This window comes from Sinocyclocheilus grahami, unplaced genomic scaffold (genome assembly GCF_001515645.1).
Source record: "Sinocyclocheilus grahami isolate Dianchi unplaced genomic scaffold, SAMN03320097.WGS_v1.1 scaffold120.1, whole genome shotgun sequence".
Taxonomy (NCBI): Eukaryota; Metazoa; Chordata; class Actinopteri; order Cypriniformes; family Cyprinidae; genus Sinocyclocheilus; species Sinocyclocheilus grahami.
Genome location: NW_015505299.1, coordinates 1,032,983 through 1,057,321, shown reverse-complemented (window position 1 = coordinate 1,057,321; position 24,339 = coordinate 1,032,983). Strand labels below are relative to the sequence as shown.

At 38.2% G+C, this 24,339-nt stretch overlaps 2 protein-coding genes across 5 annotated transcripts in view; both read left to right on the top strand.

The window, feature by feature from the left end:
* LOC107589764 (fermitin family homolog 2) overlaps positions 1 to 23,169 on the top strand; it is an 86,659-nt gene extending 63,490 nt beyond the window's left edge. For 2 of the 3 annotated variants that reach the window (XM_016278289.1, XM_016278290.1), the window contains exons 6-16: positions 1,232 to 1,457; positions 2,383 to 2,485; positions 5,605 to 5,712; positions 7,464 to 7,598; positions 8,828 to 8,877; positions 10,267 to 10,391; positions 10,474 to 10,580; positions 10,842 to 11,060; positions 19,271 to 19,395; positions 19,710 to 19,851; positions 20,825 to 23,169. In XM_016278289.1, coding sequence (XP_016133775.1) covers positions 1,232 to 1,457; positions 2,383 to 2,485; positions 5,605 to 5,712; positions 7,464 to 7,598; positions 8,828 to 8,877; positions 10,267 to 10,391; positions 10,474 to 10,580; positions 10,842 to 11,060; positions 19,271 to 19,395; positions 19,710 to 19,851; positions 20,825 to 20,998 — 1,514 coding nt within the window. In that variant the 3' untranslated portion in view covers positions 20,999 to 23,169. The remainder of the gene's footprint in view (positions 1 to 1,231; positions 1,458 to 2,382; positions 2,486 to 5,604; positions 5,713 to 7,463; positions 7,599 to 8,827; positions 8,878 to 10,266; positions 10,392 to 10,473; positions 10,581 to 10,841; positions 11,061 to 19,270; positions 19,396 to 19,709; positions 19,852 to 20,824) is intronic. The other variant, XM_016278291.1, reaches the window with a different exon arrangement.
* Positions 23,170 to 23,899: 730 nt separating this feature from the next.
* LOC107589763 (syntaxin-binding protein 6-like) overlaps positions 23,900 to 24,339 on the top strand; it is a 63,245-nt gene continuing 62,805 nt past the window's right edge. For both annotated transcript variants that reach the window (XM_016278288.1, XM_016278287.1), the window contains exon 1: positions 23,900 to 24,010. The gene's annotated coding sequence lies outside the window, so the exon portion shown is untranslated. The remainder of the gene's footprint in view (positions 24,011 to 24,339) is intronic.

Here is a 24,339-nt window from a genome sequence, read left to right as displayed (position 1 = left end):
CGAGTGAACAGCAGTTTCATGTGATTTCCAGTCACTGGATTTGGTACACATATCTGGCTAGGAGTGGGCGGGATGACAAAATCTTAATTCAAAATTCATTAAGATTCAAATAATTTGTTTAAAAAAATTTTTAGAAAATGGCTGTTTAATCTTGTGTAATATTATATTCTTACATGTTTATATTTTTATTCAGAATTTAATGGAATCAAACCAAAAAAATAAAATGATTCATAACAAATGACATCAGCGCACAAACATTATAAAGGACTTGAGTTAAAAACACAACACTCAAAACAAGGTGAATGAGAGTGACGGGTAAGCACCAGCCTAGCAACCAGCACAGGAACCATGTCGGTGGTAAAACAGGCATTAATGCTTTGCTGAATCGTTCAGAGCAGTTACTGTATCAACATTTGACTCACTCTTGAAATTAAGCCAGGTTTAAGAAGCAACAATCACAGAGTTTCAGTACAACAAACTTTAAAGCTGTTATTATTTTATAAATTGACCTTTTTTTTACTTTTTTTATATAATATGCATTTGTGTTAAACTATCTTGGAATAAATTACTTAAAACTTTAACGTTGCTTCATGAGTGTTTGTAATACAATGGCAACTTTGACATAATCTCAATACCGCCCCACCTCCTCTTTTGTAAAGTCATAGAAACTTGGATTTATTCATTTTTTTGCTATTGGAGCAAATTGGGGACGCAGAAATTATTAAAAAATGCTTTGTTTCCAGAAGTTCACCCAACTGTGACGAATTCCGTTTTTAAAAACCCCGGAAATATGAAAAGGGTCCAAAGTTGTTTTTGCAGAAAATATATATCTATCTGTTTTATATCAGTGTAATAATTCATATTTAATTCTGTGTGATATTATAATCTTATTTTATGGTTTAATGGAAGAGAACCAAAACATAAAACATTATGATTAACCTAAATTGGGAAAAAAAAGAAAAAAAAATTCACAATGGCAAGCTGCTGTTAACATATAAGACAGTATATGCACACCTCTGACTGTTGATTTCTATATAAATACGCCAGTTTGCACTTTTGCTTGAAAAGCACGAATAACCTACAGTTACACCATGTTTACAAATACTAAATCACTCTCTACTGGATGAAACATTAAAATAAACGTCATTCCACCCAGCCCTCCATCCGGCTTGTCGTGTGAATGGGGCGACGCCTGTTTTGGGTGGTTACTGATGGATGTTTCTCATTTCAGGAAGCATCTATTCTAGTCCTGGACTTTACAGCAAGACCATGACACCTACCTATGACTCTCGGGACGGCAGCCCTCTGTCCCCCACCACAGCGTGGTTTGGAGACAGTCCGCTGTCAGAAGGCAATCCCAGCATCCTCGCTGTCAGCCAGCCCATCACCTCACCCGACATTCTGGTCAAGATGTACAAACCACAGTCCCTCCTGGACAAGGCCAAGCTCAACCAGGGGTAAGCTGGGACTGATCTAGTGTGTGAAGACTAGGGTTGGGTATCGTTTGGGTTTTTTACGATACCGGTGCCAAATTGATACTTAAAAAATAAAAAATAAAAGAAAGAGGAAAAAAAAATCCCTAAAATAGGATGGATTGGCCATTATTGAGTGCTATAAACACATTTAATGTCTGTTTCATTCATACTGGACGCCAGAGGGCGCCCTTGCGCAGAAATGCCCCATGTGCATCACAGAAGGAATAGAACTCAGGAAATCCCTAATATGGATAAAGGCATTGCTATCGCTGTAACTGAGTAAACAGAAGATATAAACGTTTTGAATGATAAAACAAAGATGATAAACACTTGACTACAACAATTTATAATTTATCTGTGTTATTCAAGCCATCTTTGGTATTTTCATCATAATTAAGTATATTTATAATCCATTGCTAATCGACATAGCCTTTTTACCATATGCTTTTAACAGTATAGAACATATTCTGTGCCTCGTTCTGTGACAAGAAGCCACATCAGATCACAAAAGGAAGCAGTTGTGGAGTAAAAACGCTATAGTGTTCTCTTTTGTTGGACAACAGGTTTTGAAACGCTTCTCATTGCAAGTCATTAAAAGGGAAGTTTAGCTTTAGGCATTTTAATTTAAGAATGTTTAGCTTAGCTAGCTAGTGGTAGGCTACCTGCTGCCGTCAGAGCAAGTGTAATTACTGCATTCACGCTCTCCTCGGATGCTCTTATTTCCCGAGTTGTGCTTTTAAGTCGGAATGGACACTCGCGTTACTACAAGTAAGTGGCACGAAATCTGCGTTCTGACTCGGTTCTAGTACATACCGGTTACATGGCACCGGGTTTCGGTACCCAACCCTAGTGAAGACTCTGATTCAGGAAGGCTTGCGCTCATATTGCTCTGAATGTCTTTGTGAAGGTGGCTGGACTCCTCCAGATCACTGATGGAGCATGATGTGAAGGAGAACGAGGTTCTTCTGCTCCGGTTCAAGTACCACAGCTTCTTTGACCTCAACCCAAAGGTCAGTGTGTTTTGCATCTTAGCACTTGTAATCATATATGCATGATGCCGAATAGGACATTTCACAATCACACACGAGTTCTTAATATCAAATGAAAATCCACCGTTATGCTCCTCATGCCAGAGTCCAGTATCTCTTAAACGTATTTTATTAAATTTAGGAAATTATATTTTGCTCGTCAAACACTTTCAAATATTTTATTATTATTTTTATTCATTATTACGAAAGAGTCAAACCCAAATCCATTTAGGAGTTTTTGTTATAAAGAACATAGGTTTTTAAATAGCTTTTAATACTATTTTAACATGTTACTCGCCATGAAAATAGACAAGGAAACTGGCATGGCATTAAAACGCCAACCAACCAACTGTAGCACATATACACTGCCATTCAAACGTTTGGGATCAGTAAGATGTGTAATGTTTTTAAAGAAGTCTGCGTTTATTTGATCAAAAATACAGAGAAAAAAAAACCTGTAAATTGTGAAATATTATTCCAATTTAAAATAATGGGGTTTTCTATTTTAATAAACTTGTATTTCTGTGATGCGCAGCTGTATTTTCAGCATCATTCCTCCAGTCTTCAGTGTCACATGATCTTCAGAAATCAGTATAATATGCTGATTTATTATCAGAGCTGGAAACTGTTGCTGCTTAATATGTTTTTTTTAAACCTGTGATTCTTTTTTCAGGATTCTTTGAATAAAAAGTTAAAAAGAACAGCATCTATTTAAAATAGAAATCTTTTCGTCCCACTTTTTTATTTACTTTTTTACGATATTAAGTGGCCTTAACTACTATGTTCTTACATTTTAATTAATAATTTGGTACAATGCATTATTGTGTACATACATTTTTTTACATTGTACTTATATTTAAAAAATATCTGCATGTAAATACATATGTAATTAATTTCTGTAATTAGATATATAATTACACTGTTGACCCATCCCTTACACCTTAGCCCACCCTTAAACCTACCCATACCACCAAACCTGTCCCTAACCACCCGTATGCCACCTCAATAGCAGCAAAAGTGTACATTTTTGAGTACATTGTAGTTATTTTTATGTAAGTACATAGTAGTTAAGGCCACTTAATATAAAGTGGGACCATCTTTTCTAATAAAAGCTTTTCTAACAAAGTCTTTAATATTATTTTTTAATCAATTTAACAAATCCTTGCTGAATAAAATTATTAATTTCTTTCAAAAAAAGAAAGAAAATGACCATTTATTTCTACATTATTACCATTTTAATAAAAAATACATACTAAGATTTAGGGGTGGGAATCACCAGAGCTGATATAAATAAGGAAAACTCTCGGAATGCTGGAAATTTACATTAGAGAACTGGAACTTACCGTTATATAGGCAACTGTAAATATCCCTGTTTCGTTTGTTAAAGGGGTCACAGGTGGTCTCGCTGGAGCGGCAGGTGGAGAGTGTGGAGAGGAGTATTGTGTTCCTTAGACAGGAGCAGCTGTCTCTGCTGCATGGACTACATCTGGAGATCCTGTCCCTCCAGAAACGCTGTACAGGTGTGTGTCATGACCATTCCCACAGTACAGCCACCTGCATTTGATTTTGAGTTGTTGTACACACATGAAACAACATGCATAATTGAATTGAGCAACATTTTATTTATCATAAATCACAACTAATTCGATGTCATTCCAAAAATAATGTTGGTACACAATCTAATTGAGTTGCCGTGCCCTAGATTTTAGGGGTGGGAATCACCAGAGGCCTCACGATACGATATTATCACGATACTTGTGTCACGATACAATTTTATTGCGATTTTAAATATATTGCGATATTCTGTGATATATAGCAATGTATTACCTTTTTCCAACTTCAAATTATGTCCCCAAAGGAAAACTTTGTCAACATCTGTTTTAACTAAAAATAAACATTTCTCAGTTTGTTTTTCTCACTTCAGTTGTATTGTTGCAGTGCAAAATGGGATTGTCAAGCAGACAAACTGACCAACACTTTCATGAAAACCTGTCATAAATGCTGTATGCACCTGGCAAACTCAACTATTTGTATTACAGTCTAGTCTAGTCCACCTTAATTAAATGTAAACAGGTATGCACTGCTGTGCTACTACAGGTATTTTGAACAGTGCAATCTGAAATTGTACTAAAAAGTTGTGCAGACCCTTCAGCAATTGGGGCATTTGAAAGTAAATTACTGTTAAATTTTAATTAAATAAAATAAAACATGTAGTCTTATATCTAGGGATGCACCGAAATGAAAATTCTGGGCTGAAACGGAAACCAAAAATGCTTTGTAATGATTATTTATTATTTTATTAAATAATATTAAAGTATTGATAGCTGTGTAAATACTGTCATACTAACAGCTGTCTGAATTATTTTGGTTGATTGTAATCTATTACATACCTTTCTATCAAAGTTATCTGACATTATCAAGCTGAATTTGTTCTGACACAGTTTAACTCTGAGTTCTTGTTATATTTTATTACCATTTTCTAAACTATAATGAATAAACTGTGATAATGTGAGAAATTTTGAAGGTGTCTGAATATATTTTGGTTTGACTGTACATTATAACCAACTAACATTATACAGACTCTTTTGGTTTCTGTACCCAATATTGAAAAAATGTACAAATGCAATGAAAATATCGGTATCGGTACTCGGTATCGGCAAGTACCAAAAATAAAAGTATCGGTATCGGGCGAGTACTGGAAAAAGTAGTATCGGTGCATCCCTAGAAAAAAACTCAACACCACCATCTAGTGGATTGTAAAGAAATTTATTTTATTATTCTACCAAATAGTATAATAAAAGATCGATACTTGGCGTCCGTGTATCGATACAGTATTGCCGTGGAAAATATCGCGATACTATGCTGTATCGATTTTTTTCCCCCACCCCTACTAAGAATATAAGTGCACCTTAGGAAACATTATAAAATATTGCATTTCATGACCCATTTAATGTTTTTAGTTTTATATAATCAGGTTTCGATGTGTGCATTATGGTCACCCGTAAGCCTCACAGAGGGATCTACACACTCATTTTATCAGGACGGTGTGATGAAAGTGGTGTTGTGGTGTCGTGTTTTTAACCCTCTCCTGACCCCTACAGTATGATGCCATCAGGGTGAACCAGCTGTATGAGCAGGCCAAGTGGGCCATCCTGCTGGAGGAGATCGAATGCACCGAGGAGGAGATGATGATGTTCGCTGCCCTGCAGGTACGTGTGTGTCCGAGCCACGGCAGAATTTATGCCAACGCTCTGTCTGTTAGGATTGCTGTGTAAGCCCGCCGTTTGACAGTTTGCAGTCTTCACTCGGGTCCTCTGGCCCTGTTAATGAATTGGATGGGCTCTGTGCCTGACTGCGTAGCGTCTGCAGCATGCAAACGTTTGGCTGCTGCGTTTGTTTTCACTGGCCCTTTGGCCAGCGATGACCCTGCTATTTCAGACCCTCATAAATGTTGAGTGACAACACCTCAGGACGCCTCACTGTCTTCACATCATGTAAATATAGAGCGGGCGTCTGTTCGAGGGAGGTGGGACACGGGAGACCACCCGGAGTCTCCAGCCTAAGGAGGGGTGTGGGTTGCTCCAGCAGGGTTTTGTGGAGGTGTATCAGAGGTGTCGACTTTCTCCGTTTACGTACAGCGAGTTTAAATTAGTCAGGTCTGTCCCTCCCCATCAGTCCACACCACGTTCAGTCAGAGGATACGAGTCTGGCTCTGGACCTGCACCGTGTCTCTGGGTAGAAGAGCTCAGCGCCGTCAAACATCAGCAGCTCTAAGTTTAGCCAGCTTTATAGCGAAGCTGTTAACTGTTGAGAGAAATCGGTGTGTCATTCACCAACTAACTACTCTTATCTGAGCAGAGAGATGGTGACATGAAAATGCCTTTAGCCTACATTTTGAAAGCGGAGCTGTCATCAGCGTACAGTGAAATATGCTTCTGTAGTCCAACTGTTCGCTGTAGCACCATGGGGATCGTTTAGTAGAATGAGGTCACAGGCTTTAAACTCATACATAAACAGTATTATAGTTAACTAAAACCATACTTAAAAAAAAAATGTTAGTATCATTGAAATGTTATAGGCAACATTTCTCATTTTTTGGTGTACTAAAATAATTTGATCTAAAACTGAAACTGAAAAAAAAAAAATATATATAGAGAGAGAATAATAATTTAAGAATAATAATAAAAAAAGACCAATCAAACAGCAAAATTACTAACATCCTTAACTGAAATTTAAATGAAAAAATATACAATAAATATATTCAAAAATGTATTTCTGAAAATATTTTATTTAGAATTAAAAACCCTTTCAAAATTAAAAAAATATATATATATAGTAGTGTATCAGTGATGCTAAAATAACACTTATATGAAAAATGATGTTCATCCCGTAAATAATGCATTAGCTTTTTAATTTTGCCTTTATTTTGTAAGAGTTTTGCCGTTTTTGCAGCATGTGTGAATACAATTTAAAGACAATTCATGAAAATTATAGAACAAATATGAAATAATTGTTAAATTTCACAAGTGCATTAAAGTTTAAAACCTAAAAAAACCCAAAAACATTTAAGATGAACATTTGCATTTACCAGTTCAGTTTTATTTAACTGGGAAAATCATCTAGTAACAGTGTATCTTGCAAAGTGTGGGACAGAAACGCGTGTTTGTCCATCTCAGGAGGTCAAAGTAAATATTTTATTCGTTTTATTTTCCATGTGTTTTGTAAGAGTTTTGCAGCCCTGAAATTTAGGACACGTGTGAAAGGCTAAATAAATGTTACATTTCACAAATACAAACAAGTTCTAAATAAATACATTGTAACAATTACAAATTCCGTTTTATTTAATTGTGAGAATGCTAGATGTGGGAAAGGGTTAAGTATTACTGAGTAGTTTACGATATTAATATGATGAATTAGTAAATGGCAACACCGTGTTTAGTGTGATTGTTTTTATTTGCAGTACCACATCAACAAGCTGTCCATCATGTCTTCAGACAATCACATGAACAACAGTGAGAAGGAGGTCGATGAGGTTGATGCAGCTCTGTCAGATCTGGAGATCACTCTCGAGGGAGGAAAGACGTCCAACACGCTGGTACTGCAGCACATGCACTCTCATGCAATAATAATGCTTACTACTTCCGTTACAGCCACACACACACCTGTAGGCCTTTATCACACTTCTGCATTCGAAAAGCGGAAGCTTCATATATTAGCATGAAATAACTTCCGCTGTAGCCTGTGTCACTGCAGTGCCTATAGCATGGGATGGTTGGGATTTATTGACATAGTTCATCACCGATACTTCATCTAAACACACCAACCAGGTATGATGAAACAAAGAATAATGGTGTAATGTTATTCTGACGCATATTTCATCATTTAAAAGGGAAGCACTCATGCCTGCTCTATGTGTATGTGCAGTACTTAAGAGTACAAGTGTTGTTGTTGTTTTATCAAAATGCAAGGATGTAATACAAACAACATCATATTAAAGAGCGTTAGAATTAGACAACGTTATACATCACATAAAACATTAATTATGAGGAAAGACTGTACAAATTAAAAATAATATTCACATTGCTTGCATGCACTTACGATCTCCAGTATCTCATTATTATTCAGAAATACATGTTTTGATCATTTTAAACAAGTGCAATGATTTGATAGCATTACATTGCAGGCAGAATTGGATATTAATCATAATAAACATGCTACGATAAAAATGAAATCAAAACAGTGTTTTCTGAATCTTCCTCTGGCTGTAACATGAGCAGCGTGTAGCTGGTATGCAGACTGTGACAATAAAGACATCATTATACCAAAAACTGTATAACTTTATATGTGTATGTGCAGTACTTAAGAGTACAAGTGTTGTTGTTGTTTTATCAAAATGCAAGGATGTAATACAAACAACATCATATTAAAGAGCGTTAGAATTAGACAACGTTATACATCACATAAAACATTAATTATGAGGAAAGACTGTACAAATTAAAAATAATATTCACATTGCTTGCATGCACTTACGATCTCCAGTAAAGTATTACAAATTGAAGTCATTCAAATAAAGGATTATTATTCAGAAATACATGTTTTGATCATTTTAAACAAGTGCAATGATTTGATAGCATTACATTGCAGGCAGAATTGGATATTAATCATAATAAACATGCTACGATAAAAATGAAATCAAAACAGTGTTTTCTGAATCTTCCTCTGGCTGTAACATGAGCAGCGTGTAGCTGGTATGCAGACTGTGACAATAAAGACATCATTATACCAAAAACTGTATAACTTTATTAATACACTTTGTGTTCTCAGGGTGACATCACATCCATTCCTGAACTGGCCGACTATGTGAAAGTCTTCAAGTGAGTTGAAGGATTGAAATATTATGTTGAGCCTTAATTTGTGTAAGGCAGGGGTGCCCAAACTCGGTCCTGGAGGGCCGGTGTCCTGAAGAGTTTAGCTCCAACCACAATTAAACACACCTGAACCAGCTAATCAAGCTCTTACTAGGCATACTAGAAACTTGAAGGCAGGTGTGTTGAGGCAAGTTGGAGCTAAACTTTGCAGGACACCGGCTCTCCAGGACCGAGCTTGGGCACCCCTGGTGTAAGGCAAATAAATAAAACAAAGCCTATTGCCATATACAGTGTGTATATATATATATATATATATATGTGTGTGTGTGTGTACTGGTTTATATATCCTGGTGGGGACTTAAACCGGACTACACACAGACTCATGGGGACTCCTGTCACGGTGGGGACCTAAATTGTGGTCCCCACGGGTACAAAAGCTTATAAATCATACAGAATTAAGTTGAAAATCTAAAAATGCAGAAAGTCTCCTGTGAGGGGTAGGTTTAGGGGTAGGGTTGGTGTAGGGCAATAGAATATATACGGTCTGTACAGTAGAAAAAATATTACCTGTAAAGCCACTTCAGAACTGTTTTGCATCTCCGAGCAGCACAGCAGTGTTTCGTCTCTGAATGAATTTGTGTTTAGAAGGAATTGGTGAACTAATGAGTCAATGGCCTGTTCATAAAGAGAGCCATTTACTTCATTCCTGAATGAATCAGTTGTTAGAATGACTCAAAGACTTACTCCATTAAGACATTTACTGCCACCTACTGACAGATTCTTCTTTAGAGGATAATTTCATTGAAAAATATTTTCATATTAATCAAAAATATGAAAATTAAGATCTATATTAATAAAAAATAAAAAAAACGAATTAAAGGATAGTTCCCCCAAAAATTAGAAGTGAAAACATTTCTTCCTAAAGCTACTTTTTGTAAAGTCTGTTTGATGCGTTTCTCATTTAACTCGATAATGGCTTTAAAGTATCTTTTGGGGGTCATTTCTAAGCCAAATTTGTTGTGTGAATAATTTGTGATTAATTAATCGCCACATCGTGTAATTAATTTGATTAAAAATGTTAATGACTTGACAGCCCTAATATATATATGTACAGTATATAGACTGTCTATATAGTCGTCTATTAAAGTGTAAATGTAGTCATTTCCACAACACTAGTGGCAGCAAAATTAAATAAATTTAATTTAATTAATTGGCTCTGCCAATGGTGATAATTCCTGCCTGTTTGCCCGGAGGTTTCAGTTGGAAGTGGTTGAAATGCTAGTGGCACAGATATTACACACTACAACTTATTATAATGTGCTTGTATTCTGCTATATTGAATATTGAAATAGTGGACGTCACAGAGCTGTTGTCTAACTTTTACTTGCACCTCAGACCAAAGAAACTCACTCTGAAAGGATACAAGCAGTACTGGTGCACGTTCAAGGACATCACAATCTCCTGCTACAAGAGCCGCGAGGAGGCCCACGGCACGCCGGCGCACCAGATGAACCTGAGAGGTGACCGCTCGCGACAGACACGGTCAGAAACGCTGTTTGTTTACCACATCAGCACTGCATCTCATCCGCTGTTTCTCTGTAGGCTGTGAAGTCACACCAGATGTGAACATTTCCGGTCAGAAATTCAACATCAAGCTGCTAATTCCGGTAGCAGATGGTATGAACGAGATCTGGCTGCGGTGTGATGCTGTGAGTGAGACACTTCTATTGATTGCCACACATTATTGTGCAATAAATCACCTCACATCTTCATTTGTCTTTATAAGGAAAAGTAGCACGTTACTTGACTTGCTACTTAAAAAAGTAATTATACAAACTCATCAGGGTTATTATAGTTAACTAAAACTGAAACTATAAAAAATTGCTACTTGAAAAATGTAAATAAAAATCTCAGTGATACTAAATGAACACAGGCACTCAGAGGTTCAAACTCCTTTCCCTGGCCTTCAGGAGAAGCAGTACGCTCAGTGGATGGCAGCTTGCCGTTTGGCCACCAAAGGGAAGACGATGGCAGACAGTTCCTACAACTTAGAGGTCCAGAACATTCTGTCCTTCCTGAAGATGCAGCACATGAATCCTGACCCTCAGATCATAGAGCCCATCACCATCGACATCAACCCTGAGTGTCTGGTGTCTCCACGATACCTGAAGAAGTACAAGAACAAGCAGGTAAATGAGAGATCAGTCTGCCGCTGCAGCGCAGAATACAGACCGACACTGACGGCAGAGAGCTGGAGAGAGACCTATGCAACAATACATAGTAATAAACAGCAATATTTTACGTTTTTTTTTTCTTTTCTAGTAACCCTTAAGCACATACAGTACCAAATAAGTGAAGTCAACAAATTGTTAAAGCGGAGTCATGAAAAAAAAAATATTTGTGGAAATCAAAACATCATTGCCATTTTTGCTACAGATGTTTAAATCGGGTTCAGATATCTCTCTTAATGCTGAAACTGACATACTTGGTCTTTAGCTTCATTGGCAAATAAAAAGCACATTAAAACCACATTATTGTGCAATAAATCACCTCACATCTTCATTTGTCTTTATAAGGAAAAGTAGCACGTTACTTGACTTGCTACTTAAAAAAGTAATTATACAAACTCATCAGGGTTATTATAGTTAACTAAAACTGAAACTATAAAAAATTGCTACTTGAAAAATGTAAATAAAAATCTCAGTGATACTAAATGAACACAGGCACTCAGAGGTTCAAACTCCTTTCCCTGGCCTTCAGGAGAAGCAGTACGCTCAGTGGATGGCAGCTTGCCGTTTGGCCACCAAAGGGAAGACGATGGCAGACAGTTCCTACAACTTAGAGGTCCAGAACATTCTGTCCTTCCTGAAGATGCAGCACATGAATCCTGACCCTCAGATCATAGAGCCCATCACCATCGACATCAACCCTGAGTGTCTGGTGTCTCCACGATACCTGAAGAAGTACAAGAACAAGCAGGTAAATGAGAGATCAGTCTGCCGCTGCAGCGCAGAATACAGACAGACACTGACGGCAGAGAGCTGGAGAGAGACCTATGCAACAATACATAGTAATAAATAGCAATATTTTACGTTTTTTTTTCTTTTCTAGTAACCCTTAAGCACATACAGTACCAAATAAGTGAAGTCAACAAATTGTTAAAGCGGAGTCATGAAAAAAAAAATATTTGTGGAAATCAAAACATCATTGCCATTTTTGCTACAGATGTTTAAATCGGGTTCAGATATCTCTCTTAATGCTGAAACTGACATACTTGGTCTTTAGCTTCATTGGCAAATAAAAAGCACATTAAAACTATAATATTCATGATGCTAAATTTATATTGAGGATAAAATATTTGTAAATATACATGATTTTTCAGTTTTTATATGGATTTCTGTATTTTTCAACCATGAACCGCATAAATCCATGTAATAAATGGCTGCGTTTTCAAATAAAATACATTTAAAATGCATGGATTGCTTGTAACAGAACTGCATGGCACCCTTTGTGTCTCAGCCAGGGTTCAAAATGAACACAAATGTGAGTAAAAATCCCAGCTGTGCAGTTGCTTTCTTTGTGAAGCACAGCACTGTGTTCATTTACACGCGAGCAGCTCACGAGCTGATGTTTTCAGCATCTCAAAGCGGCTCGTTTCACAGTAAAGCCTGCTCCATGTGAACTCCGTCTTTGCAATTGCTGTAAGTTTAGGTTGCTTATGTGCATTTGAAAATGTAACATGAACCAAAAACTCTCCCAGATTTGTAGAGAGAATTGTTTATAAATATTAGTATTTTAACTTTACTGTTGTCTTATTTTTAGTTTACTGTACAATAGCAATAACAATGTTTTTTTATTGAATATATATATATGTTTTTAATAATAGTTATATTGATTTTCCTTTTTTTTCCTTAGCTGATCGCATGCCTACATACTCTGTGTTCATTTACACGCGAGCAGCTCACGAGCTGATGTTTTCAGCATCTCAAAGCGGCTCGTTTCACAGTAAAGCCTGCTCCATGTGAACTCCGTCTTTGCAATTGCTGTAAGTTTAGGTTGCTTATGTGCATTTGAAAATGTAACATGAACCAAAAACTCTCCCAGATTTGTAGAGAGAATTGTTTATAAATATTAAATATTAGTATTTTAACTTTACTGTTGTCTTATTTTTAGTTTACTGTACAATAGCAATAACAATGTTTTTTTATTGAATATATATATATGTTTTTAATAATAGTTATATTGATTTTCCTTTTTTTTCCTTAGCTGATCGCATGCCTACATACTAAATAAAGATCAAATATTAAATACATATCACATTTTAAATATCACCAAGTCCTACTTGGTAAATGGTAATAGTAAGAAAAAATATTCTTAAAAAAAAAATGTACAAAACCATCTTTTTCTAGCACTCATCATGATACGGATATGCAGAGTGTCCAGTGAAATTTCTCAGAACAGTGTAGTTTTTGATTGAAAAACAAGAGTAAAGTGAAAGTATGTAGGGAGGGCTCCTGTGTGGGAGTCGACAGACTTTGTGTCTCAGCCAGGGTTCAAAATGAACACAAATGTGAGTAAAAATCCCAGCTGTGCAGTTGCTTTCTTTGTGAAGCACAGCACTGTGTTCATTTACACGCGAGCAGCTCACGAGCTGATGTTTTCAGCATCTCAAAGCGGCTCGTTTCACAGTAAAGCCTGCTCCATGTGAACTCCGTCTTTGCAATTGCTGTAAGTTTAGGTTGCTTATGTGCATTTGAAAATGTAACATGAACCAAAAACTCTCCCAGATTTGTAGAGAGAATTGTTTATAAATATTAGTATTTTAACTTTACTGTTGTCTTATTTTTAGTTTACTGTACAATAGCAATAACAATGTTTTTTTATTGAATATATATATGTTTTTAATAATAGTTATATTGATTTTCCTTTTTTTTCCTTAGCTGATCGCATGCCTACATACTAAATAAAGATCAAATATTAAATACATATCACATTTTAAATATCACCAAGTCCTACTTGGTAAATGGTAATAGTAAGAAAAAATATTCTTAAAAAAAAAATGTACAAAACCATCTTTTTCTAGCACTCATCATGATACGGATATGCAGAGTGTCCAGTGAAATTTCTCAGAACAGTGTAGTTTTTGATTGAAAAACAAGAGTAAAGTGAAAGTATGTAGGGAGGGCTCCTGTGTGGGAGTCGACAGACGGCTCCTGTGTGCTGCTGCTGGTGTCGTCTTACAGTGGCCCTGGACTCGATCCAGCTCCTGTGATGCTGGGGGGATGGTGGGCTTCCTGTCCTCACATCTCACTCGCTCCCCCAGCAGCTTAACGCTGGGAGAAACTTTGAGGAGATGGGGTGGGGTCTTCAGAAACAGGCGGGAAAAAATACAGGAAACAAGCCGTGCCTGGGAATGTGGAGAGGCGGTCCGGGAAGAAGACAGTAGTTTGTTTGTGAGAGCGACGTCAGAGTACGGATGATTTCTGAACGCGTTTATTCCTGCGTTACAAGCTCAATTTATTTTCTTCAGAGGCTTCCTCTGGGATTTTACTCCCAGAGGACGTGGGTCAGTAAGCACTAGGATAGATGACTTTCTCACTTAACTTCCAGACTCCACAGGATCAGGAAGGCGGATGTTGTCATCCAAATGGTGGGGAATTTCAGAGGTCTCTCTACTGTAGTGCTCTTGGGTTTTAACCGTGTGTGGCGTCACCTTGTGGAGTCAAGGGTGTATAGTTTGGAGTGTGATGAAAACATGGGTTAATCATAAACTACAGCTCAGCCAAGAACTTCGAATCCATTTTATATGTTTAAAATCCTACACTTTCTAGACTTATAAAAATGTACTGATTTGTGTTCAGTACAAAAGATGTCATTAAAGAGTATTTCTTTATTTATTTTATTTGGAGCTTAATGGACAAACCAGAAGAAATAAACATAAAAAACAGCTAGATGACAGCAGAATTGGTTGGTTTGACCAAGCCTTGTCTGAAAGTAATTTCTGAAAGCTTCAAGTTTGAACGTTTTTACTTGGAGAAGTCAAAGTCAGACAGACCAATACAAACTACTTCAGACCCCATTAGAGTCCTCTACTGGTTGTTGATTGCATTGCTAACATGTTGCTGGCATGTTAGATTTTGTTAGCATGCATTAACATATTTTTGTGTTGCATAGTTTTACAAACTGCTTTCATTTTTTTACACATTTTAGCATGTTTCCAACGTGTTTTAGCACGTTGCTGAAATGATTTATGTTGCTAGCATGTTTATTTTTATTTATTTTTTGCATGTTTAGCATGTATGAAATAAAATGTGGCTAGCATGTTCCTAGCATGCTTTAGCACATTGCTAACAAGTTTTAGCATGATTTAGCAAGCTTTACAATAATAGCATATAGTGCTGGGCGGTATGACCAAAAATTTATATCACGGTATTTTTTCAAAATGATACCGGTTTCACGGTACATGACGGTATTTTTTTTTCCATGCATGACCGGGTGTTAACAATATTTTCTGCTGATTGAGAGGAAATACTGCAGTATATTGACTTAGAATGCCCTATTTTACTGTCATGATGAGAGAATATTGTCAAAAAATACCACACTAAATAGTGACTAAACACGCCCCCTTTTAATACATGTTACCCAGGAGTCACTCTCATTTATAATCACGGCATCGTCTGATAAAATCAACATGCATCTACACTAAAGAGCGGCTATGCGGTTGTTTTGGCTAGATTACTCTTTTGTCTCGTGCAGCGCACTGCCTGCGTCTGAGTAACAAACTAAAACAACAACAAACAAAAAAGTGCATGTGATATTAACAGACGAACTAGGCTCATATTTATAATTCCACACAATCAGTAAGCTACAGGTGCTAGGAAACGCTGTTTTGTACTCATTTATTGAGGAGTCGGCTGCGGTGCTTCTCTGCCGCTCACTGCACAGAACAGACGCCGAGAGAGGCGACACTTCTCCGGGAAAGCCAGACCTCGCGCTCGCGGGACAGCACTGGAGAAATCCTCCAACTGAACCATAGCTAAGCTTTATCCAGAGAAGTCGCTAGGTTTGTCAGTATGAATATTCTCTGGAAAAAAGCCGCTAAAAGGGTCTGAAAGTTGCTAAATCTAGTGCTAAAGTCGCGCTCGTGTGTGTGTGAGACGCGGGAGCTGACGGCAGCGGGCGCTGGATATTTGTGGAGGTCAATGTGGATATTGTGGATGAGTTCTTCTGTGTCGTCACGTTCTATTAGTTCTACAGCTTCAGTTTCTGAACTTTCACGCTTAGTAACACATACAGCTGTTTCCTCACCACAGTGCAACAGTGAAAAGGGACCCCTTTCAAACAGTGTCGCGTTCCCAACGTTGTTTAAGTGACATTTCAAAAAAGTTCATATCATAACAAAAATAAACACCAGTATTCGGTATGAACCGGTATACCGCCCAGCACTAATAGCATACAATAACTCTTTTCTATAAGAGGTATTAAGGGTTTGACCCACTCATTGAAAGTTTATGGAAATGTGGACCTGTTTGGAAGTCTGATACTGGAATTCCGAAAGAAAAGGGTTTCCCGTTAGAAAAGATACAGAGTCAGAACTAGAGGTCTGCTACCCTCTCTGCTAGGTCTGAATGTTTAATGAATAGCTTCGGGTTCGGGTCGGGCTCGGGTTTATAGCTAAACTAAAACTATATGCAGGCTACGCTGCTTTCATAGACGCACGCACACACATTATAGCACACGACAACACAGCACGGAAACTTTTATTAGTAAAATAGCTTCGACAGGCTACTGACTCGCAACGTATTTCGGGTTCGGGTCTGGTTCGGTCTCTAAATTTAACTGTGCCGCTCGGGTCGGGTCGGGTCTGAGGATCTCGGGTACGGGCCGGGTTCGGGCTTCACTTTAAAGCCCGTGCAGACCTCTAGTCAGAACATCCTGAAGGTCTGTGCCAAGTTTGCTGGTCATAGCTTAAAAACTCTATAGGATGAGTTAGAAATGTAGTCTCAGAAGAATGATAAGTTTAGTAGATCAGCATGTTGGCTGTTAGATATTTTAAACGAGTCAGTCTGACATCAGTGCAAAAACAGCTTCGACTGGATTGTCCCATTTTGATCAGCGAGGATGAATCTACAGCTCGATCACCCCAGTTTGCAGACTACAGTAGTCTTCTGCTCAGTGTCAGATCAACAGTATAGCAGGATCTCTGCTAGTTGACACATTTCTACTTCTGCACAATATGTACAGTCAATCCGGTCGGGTCTAATGTGATCCCAGTGCAGTGTGTTCCTCTGATCTCTCCTGTCCATCTGATCCTCGTGGTCCTCCCCTGCTGTATACTCACATGCACACCCTGCCCTTTTCTCTCTCTGTACATTAACGGTTGTTTTGATTCTGTTATTCTGCTTGTTTGCTGCTATATTCATTTATTTGCTTTTCCCTTGTTTCCTCTTCCTGTTTCCACCCTCCTCAGCCAGGCTTTGTCAGGGACTTGGTAAGTCACTCGTTTGACGGCTAGTAAATGTCCATGACTCACTAACACTGGTGCTGTGTCTTACTCCAGAGATCCTCCCATTAACCACTTTACCGTTTATAGCTGTAGCTCACCCCAAAGCTCACATTTCAACTGATTAAACATTTAAGATCATGTTTTGAGTCACTGGTGTCTCCTCCAGAACAGCTGTCTGCCTGAATGCCGTTAAAAGTCAAATTATGTGTAAGCTCTCATGTGGTGGATATTTTGGAGAACTATTCAAATGAATAGAAGCAGCTTGTAGTCTCATGACCTTGAGGCTTTTAATGTCATATTAAACCGAAAATCTGTCAGCCCAGTTTATCGTTTTAAGCATGATTATATCCCAAAATATATTATCTTTCACAATTATTTTGTTATAATAATTTAGATGACACAATGCAGTTTTCTACGGAGCCCCTAAAAGGACATGGTGATGATAGTTGACGTTCCCCTGAGAACTTTTGAATTTGTTGGCAAACTTTTGGCACTCCCCAGATGAACTTTGTGTTCGCTTGAAAAACGTTTGTGGTGGAAAGAATGAGGTGTGAGGAAAAACTGTATTTCATTGCTTTTGGAAAGAATGCAAAAGTGAATGGAATAGCTAGAGTTTGCTAGAGAGAGCAAATGTGAGAGAACGTAAAGTTTCTCGGGGAAACGCAATAGTTTTGCGAGAGAACAAAGTTTCTCGGGGGAATGCACATTTTTTGCGAGAATATAAAATTTATTGGGCGAATGCAATAGTTTTGCAAGAAAATGGAAATGTTTTGTGAGAGAACGTAAAGTTTCTTGTGCAAATGCAATAGTTTTGGAAGGGAATGCCCAGTAGTTTGCGAAACAACTCATAGTTTCTCAGGAGGACACGGTACTTTTGCGAGCAAATGCAAAAGCATTGAAATACATTTGTGACCCTGGACCACAAAACCAGTCATAAGTGTCAATTTTTACATCATCTGAAAGCTGAATAAATTAGCTTTTGGTCGGATGTTATTTTGGTACTTTTGATTATTTGTCTGAGATACAACTATTTGAAAATCTGGAATCTGAGGGAGCAAAAAAAAAATCGAAATATTGAGAAAATCGCCTTTAAAGTTGTCCAGATGAAGTTCTTAGCAATGCATATTACTAATCAAACATTCAGTTTTGATATATTTACGGTAGGACATTTACTAAATATCTTCATGGAACATGATCTTTACTTAATATCCTAATGATTTTTGGCATAAAAGAGAAATGTATAATTGTGACCCATACAATGTATTGTTGGCTATTGCTACAAATATCCCCCAGCGACTTAACACTGCTTTTGTGCTGCAGGGTCACTTTTTTTTCCCTCCCATCTCATTTTTTCCCCATCGCCATGTCCTCCTATGGGTCCTCTGTAGTTTCTACTATAATCAACACATTTGTCTAATAGGATGTTTAAAATCTTATGGAAATTGTTTTTTGAAAAGGGCAAGCGTTTCATTGACTGACCCTTTCAGGAAGTTTATAGCGTTTATCTGCTCTGAAAGAAGCTTTCATGAGGCAAGTAACTGGTCTGTGGGAGACTCCAGTGACGTCACTCATTTTCTTCTTACGTGAAATGTTTCATGTTCTGGGGAAACGGGGACTAAACGACGGTAGCTGGGATTGCAGCGGCTTCTGTCAGTGTATGTTATGCCGCATGTATAGCAGATCATAAGGGATGCTTGAACACGCTGTAACAACTCGTGTGTTCACTGTGATATTTGTGGTGATTGAATTCAGCATATCATATTGATGTTTCTTGTGTTACATTCTTCTCTGGGCTCGTTTCCTGATGACACTGTGTCCATGTGCTCACTCTGACCTATTAGTTATGATGTTACAGCACTTGTGTATTAATGTTCACATATGCATTATTCTCAGATTTCGGCCCGTATTCTGGAAGCCCATCAGAATGTGGCTCAGATGAGCCTTATTGAGGCCAAGATGCGCTTCATACAGGCCTGGCAGTCCTTGCCAGAGTTTGGAATCACACATTTTCTTGCCAAGTGAGTGTCTAAACCTGACATTTCTGTCTCTCGGATATCTTGATTTAATGTTTGTGTGCCAATAAAACACATGTCCTTTTTACAATTCACAGCTCATTCCGGTTTTAACATTTAACTCACTGTCATGTTGTTCCAAACCCGTACGACTTTTTTCTTCTGTGGTGTAATTATTCTTCCCCTCATTTCCTTATGTCTTCATATTTAATTTCCTCTCATTGCACTTTTGTTGTCTTTTCACAAAATCTGCTCGGATAAACACTGAGCCTGTCTTTTTCTGTACTTCTGTTGGTAATTGTTAAATTTCTTCATACTAGGTTCCAGGGGGGCAAGAAAGACGAGCTGATTGGCATCACCTACAACAGACTGATCCGTATGGACTCCAGCACAGGAGACGCCATCAAGACCTGGCGCTTCAGCAACATGAAGCAGTGGAACGTCAACTGGGAGATTAAGATGGTGAGATGCTCTATTTTTTTGGATGTTGTTGATTGTTGCTAATGGTTATGTTGCTATGAACGAGGCTCCATGTTAACGGTTTCATCAGTTAAATGGCCTAGTAACATAATTAAGGCCATTTGTTACTATGGCTTATGCTTGTTCTGATTGCAGAAGATCTGCTGGTCTTATCTGACATACTGTGATTCTGAGTCAAGTAATACTATGTGTTGCAATATATAGTAAAAACAGCTCAGTTTTATTCAGAGATTCAAACGGAGCAAAAATATGCAATTTAGTGCAGATGCTGATATATTTCTATGATGAAATTCTGATTCTTGTGATGTAAATCAGTGAGATGTGTATAACAGTACAGCAGATGCTGACATAAAGTTATCTGAATATCAGTCGTCTCTATATCTCCAGTAATCTGTCTCAGTGAGATGAGATTGAAATGTTCCACACATATAATGCAGTGATTGAGAGCTGAAGAAATAAAGGCTCCTCAGAAGATGTGAGATGTTCTGGAGGCTTGTGAAGATCATTCCTCCGCTGAGGAACAGTGAAAGTAAAGCTTCTGGAAACAAACGCTCCTCAAAAGATCCTGAGGATCAGATTTGAGACTCTAAAACATGATTGATGGAGAATCAAGTAAAGCTGAGCTGCTTCAGTCCAGTAAGTGTTCATCTGGAGATATTACTGACGTTATTCTGACCTTTACTTGATCAAAATCAGTCAAGATCTGACAGCAGAAAGACTCGAGCTGAAGCTGGACGTTTGTACAGTTACACTAAAAGAGCTTTGACTGCAACTCTAAACTATCAATCAGAGACAGAAGACATGAGGAGATCGAGTGTGAAACAGCTTTAACAGCCACGTTTTCATCATGTTGATCATTTAGAGGCTTTATAGGTTTAACATGTAAAAACGGACACTCATCACCTTGAACCCAAGATCAGCCGCACTCATCAGCATCTGCTCTGCTCTCACGCAGGTGACGGTGGAGTTTGCGGACGAGCCCAGTCTGGCGTTCATCTGTGCCGAGGTGGACTGCAAAGTGGTGCACGAGTTCATCGGCGGCTACATCTTCCTGTCCACGCGTGCCAAGGACCAGAACGAGTCTCTAGACGAGGAGATGTTCTACAAGCTGACCAGCGGCTGGGTCTGAGCGCCACAACACTTCATCCTGCTACTTTCACACTTCTTCTTCTTTCTTCTTCTCTCTCTCTCTCTTTAACCACTCCATCGTGGCTGCATCATAATTGTTTGAAAACTGATTTTTTTTGTAATTCTGTTTATGCTTCCCTCCAGAAGTGATGTGAGATGAAGCATTAGTAGCTGACCGCTATATATGACCTTTGACCCTCAATAGAAATACGCCAGCTTTGTGCACCGCCGAAATGCCAATTATTTATTTGTCACTAATTTACGTGGTCTCTCTGGGTAGCTGTCGAATGTGCGGTGCTCGTTTGTGCCTATTAATCTGTAATGATAACTGTCGCATTAAAGCGACGTTATAGAGACACTAGAAGGAAATGTTACACTAGCTTTAACGCTGCCGCATCTGAACGCTCTCGACCGGTGAGTAGATGACACTACACTTCAGCTCGGCAGTCTTTGGTCAAAAACCCAATCAGTTTGGTCCTTTCTAAGCACTTGGAAGATAAGCTGTCACTTGAAGGTTCGTGTGTTCAACACTACATTACATGTAATGAGATGGATATTTTTTTACACTTTGAAGGAGAAGAGTCATCCACTTTTTTTTTGTAGCAACATAGGAGAACGTTTATGAATCTGTGGCTCCACAGTCTGCTTTTGAAGGTCATTATTGATTGATTTCACGTTTCAAGTTTCTTTTTATTATGAAGTCTGTTATTTTATTCATCATGCTTTATTGTGAACCAGTATAGTATTATTCAAAAGCGTTTATGTAATACGCACCAGCGATAGGTCACAAACCATGCAATTTCCTTTTCTTTTTTTCTTTTCAAAATGAAGGATCGCTAAATGAAGTATTCGATTATTTTTTTTTGTATCTAATGTAAAAAACACAGGTTTAAAAAAAAAAAAAAACATTGTATAGTTATTTTGTTGCTGATTTTTTTCTGTCATTTTTGGAAGTGTATTTTTTCCAGAAGAGAGGAGAAAAGCCATTTTTTTGACATTTACGGATTGGTGCCTGACGATCTTAAAGACTTTTAGAAATATATATATATAAGTGCATATGAAGAAGTGTGGAGCTCCTGGCTGGAATACAATCATGTCGATTATATCTCTGATGAGAAGGAGCTTCTGGTGGTTTTATTTAGTTTGTCCTGCCTTAACTGACGAATATCCACACTCGTTAGATTCTGCTGCAGGAGCGTATAGCCTCTCTGAGCGTGGGCCATACACTTCAACACTAATGAAGCACAGCAGAATGGCTCTTTCTGTGCCTGTTTAGTGCATCACTTCTTGTCAGTATCGTCTCCTGATGTTTCTCCATATGAAGGTGGTTTCGTTGTTTATTTGATTTTGTTTTTCTCAGATGCCAGCAGTGCGTTGCATGGCCTACTGTTTTAAGATTGTAAAAATGCCATTTACCTGACAAATAAATAAATAAAATCATTTTTATTTAAAATCACAAGAGGATGATTCAGTGTGGTGCAGGCTGTAACGGCCCGCCTCCTCCACAAGAGAGCAGTCTTCAACAAAGTTTGCAATTAAAACTCAAATAAGTGGCTTAACTCAAATTTGGAGCAGGTTTACTGTCAGCAGTGGCTTGTATCTCTCTATCACACAAATCAGGGGGTTAAACTATTATTTAGACAGTTTGGTAAAGGCATATTAAATGAATAGAAAATAAAGCGGCTCATCAAATATTGAGTTTGGTTTACTAAGGTAGCAAAGCAGCACGCTGAACATTATTCTGTTTAAGCAGCTCTTCATGTGCTAACTGTTTAAACATTTATTTGAGAGTTATAATTGCTATTTTTGGCAGTCACTGGATGTATTAGAAACCTGTTTTTCTATTTCTCGAACACCTGTCTATCATATTGTGAGTGTTGATGGTTTCTGTATGACTGAAAACTACAAGTGTGCCGCAACAAGTCATCAACTCTGCAGCTTTTCTTTGACTAATGTTCTTGCATTTGTTTTAACTCATGATTATCAGATAAATGTCCTTTTAATTTGGTGTATGGTAATTTTACTATGTTTTTGAATGACCATAAACATGGCAAAACAAACTAGTTCATGGTCTTGGTCTTCTGTGACGGCTTCAGCCGCAGAGCTCGTCTGAGCTGGAGATACTTGCGTAGGCTACTGCAAGAGCAGCAAAAACAACTCTCCCCAAACTCAAATGTTCATCATAATGAAATCCTGAAAGATTCAAACAAAATAGAAATACAGCAGAATGTGTAACCAGCTTAAGGCAGTAAGGATTAGCTAGTTCTAGAAAGAAGAATGCTTGATTTTTCTTACGGTAGCTTTAAACAAATGGAAGAATGGTTGATGTGAGAAAATAGAATGGCATTATTTGACTTATTTTACTGTCTGCTGTTGTGCTAGGTCTACATTGATATTGTCAAGAAAGACATTTGCCCCCAGTTTCACAGACGAGGCTTAAGCTTAGTCCCAGACTAAAGTGTAATTCTGAGCCGTTTCAACTGAAAGAAACTTGCACTGACTGATCTTAAAACATATCAGTGCCCTTGTTTTGTCTCAAGATGAACACCAGTAAGGTTTTTTCTAAGGAACATTTATAAAAGATACTTAAATGTCCTAATTGAACTACGGCCTAAACCTGGCTTAGTCTGTGAAACCCGGCCTTAATGTTTGACGCCACTTTTTATGTTATGCAAACTGTTATTTATATAACATATCTGACTAACAAAAAAAAACTTTTCCTTGTATGGAACATAATACTCTTGGTTTTCTATGATTTTTCAGTAGCCCCTCACTGCAGAACACAAGATCCAGGGGGCGGGGCTGGATCCACATCTAGGGGGTGGAGACAGGTAGGTTTAGGTATATGTAAGGTGGGAGGAATTGGATCTGGATCTTGTGTTCTGCAGTGAGGACCATCTCTGATTTTTCCGTGATAGTTCTCTCCCCAAACGTCTTTACTCCTTTAAAATGTGTGCAGCGTCTTCATGGAAATGCCACTACTGTGTGCTTTTAAGGAAGTGAAGTACAGCAGGTAACGTGTGTGTGTGTGTGTGTGTGTGTGTGTGGGGGAGGGATTGTGTGGGAGGGGGTGAGAGGGAGGGAGTGTGTGTGTGTGTGTGAGAGGGAGGGAGTGGGTGTGTGTGTGAGAGGGAGTGTGTTGTGAGTGAGAGAGAGGGAGTGCGTGTGTATGTGTGTGTGAGAGAGGGAGTGCGTGTGTATGTGTGTGTGTGTGAGAGGGAGGGAGTGCGTGTGTGTGTGAGAGGGAGGGTGTTGTGAGTGAGAGAGAGGGAGTGCGTGTGTGTGTGTGTGTGTGTGAGAGGGGGGGGGTGCGGGTGTGTGTGAGAGGGGGTGGGGTGTGAG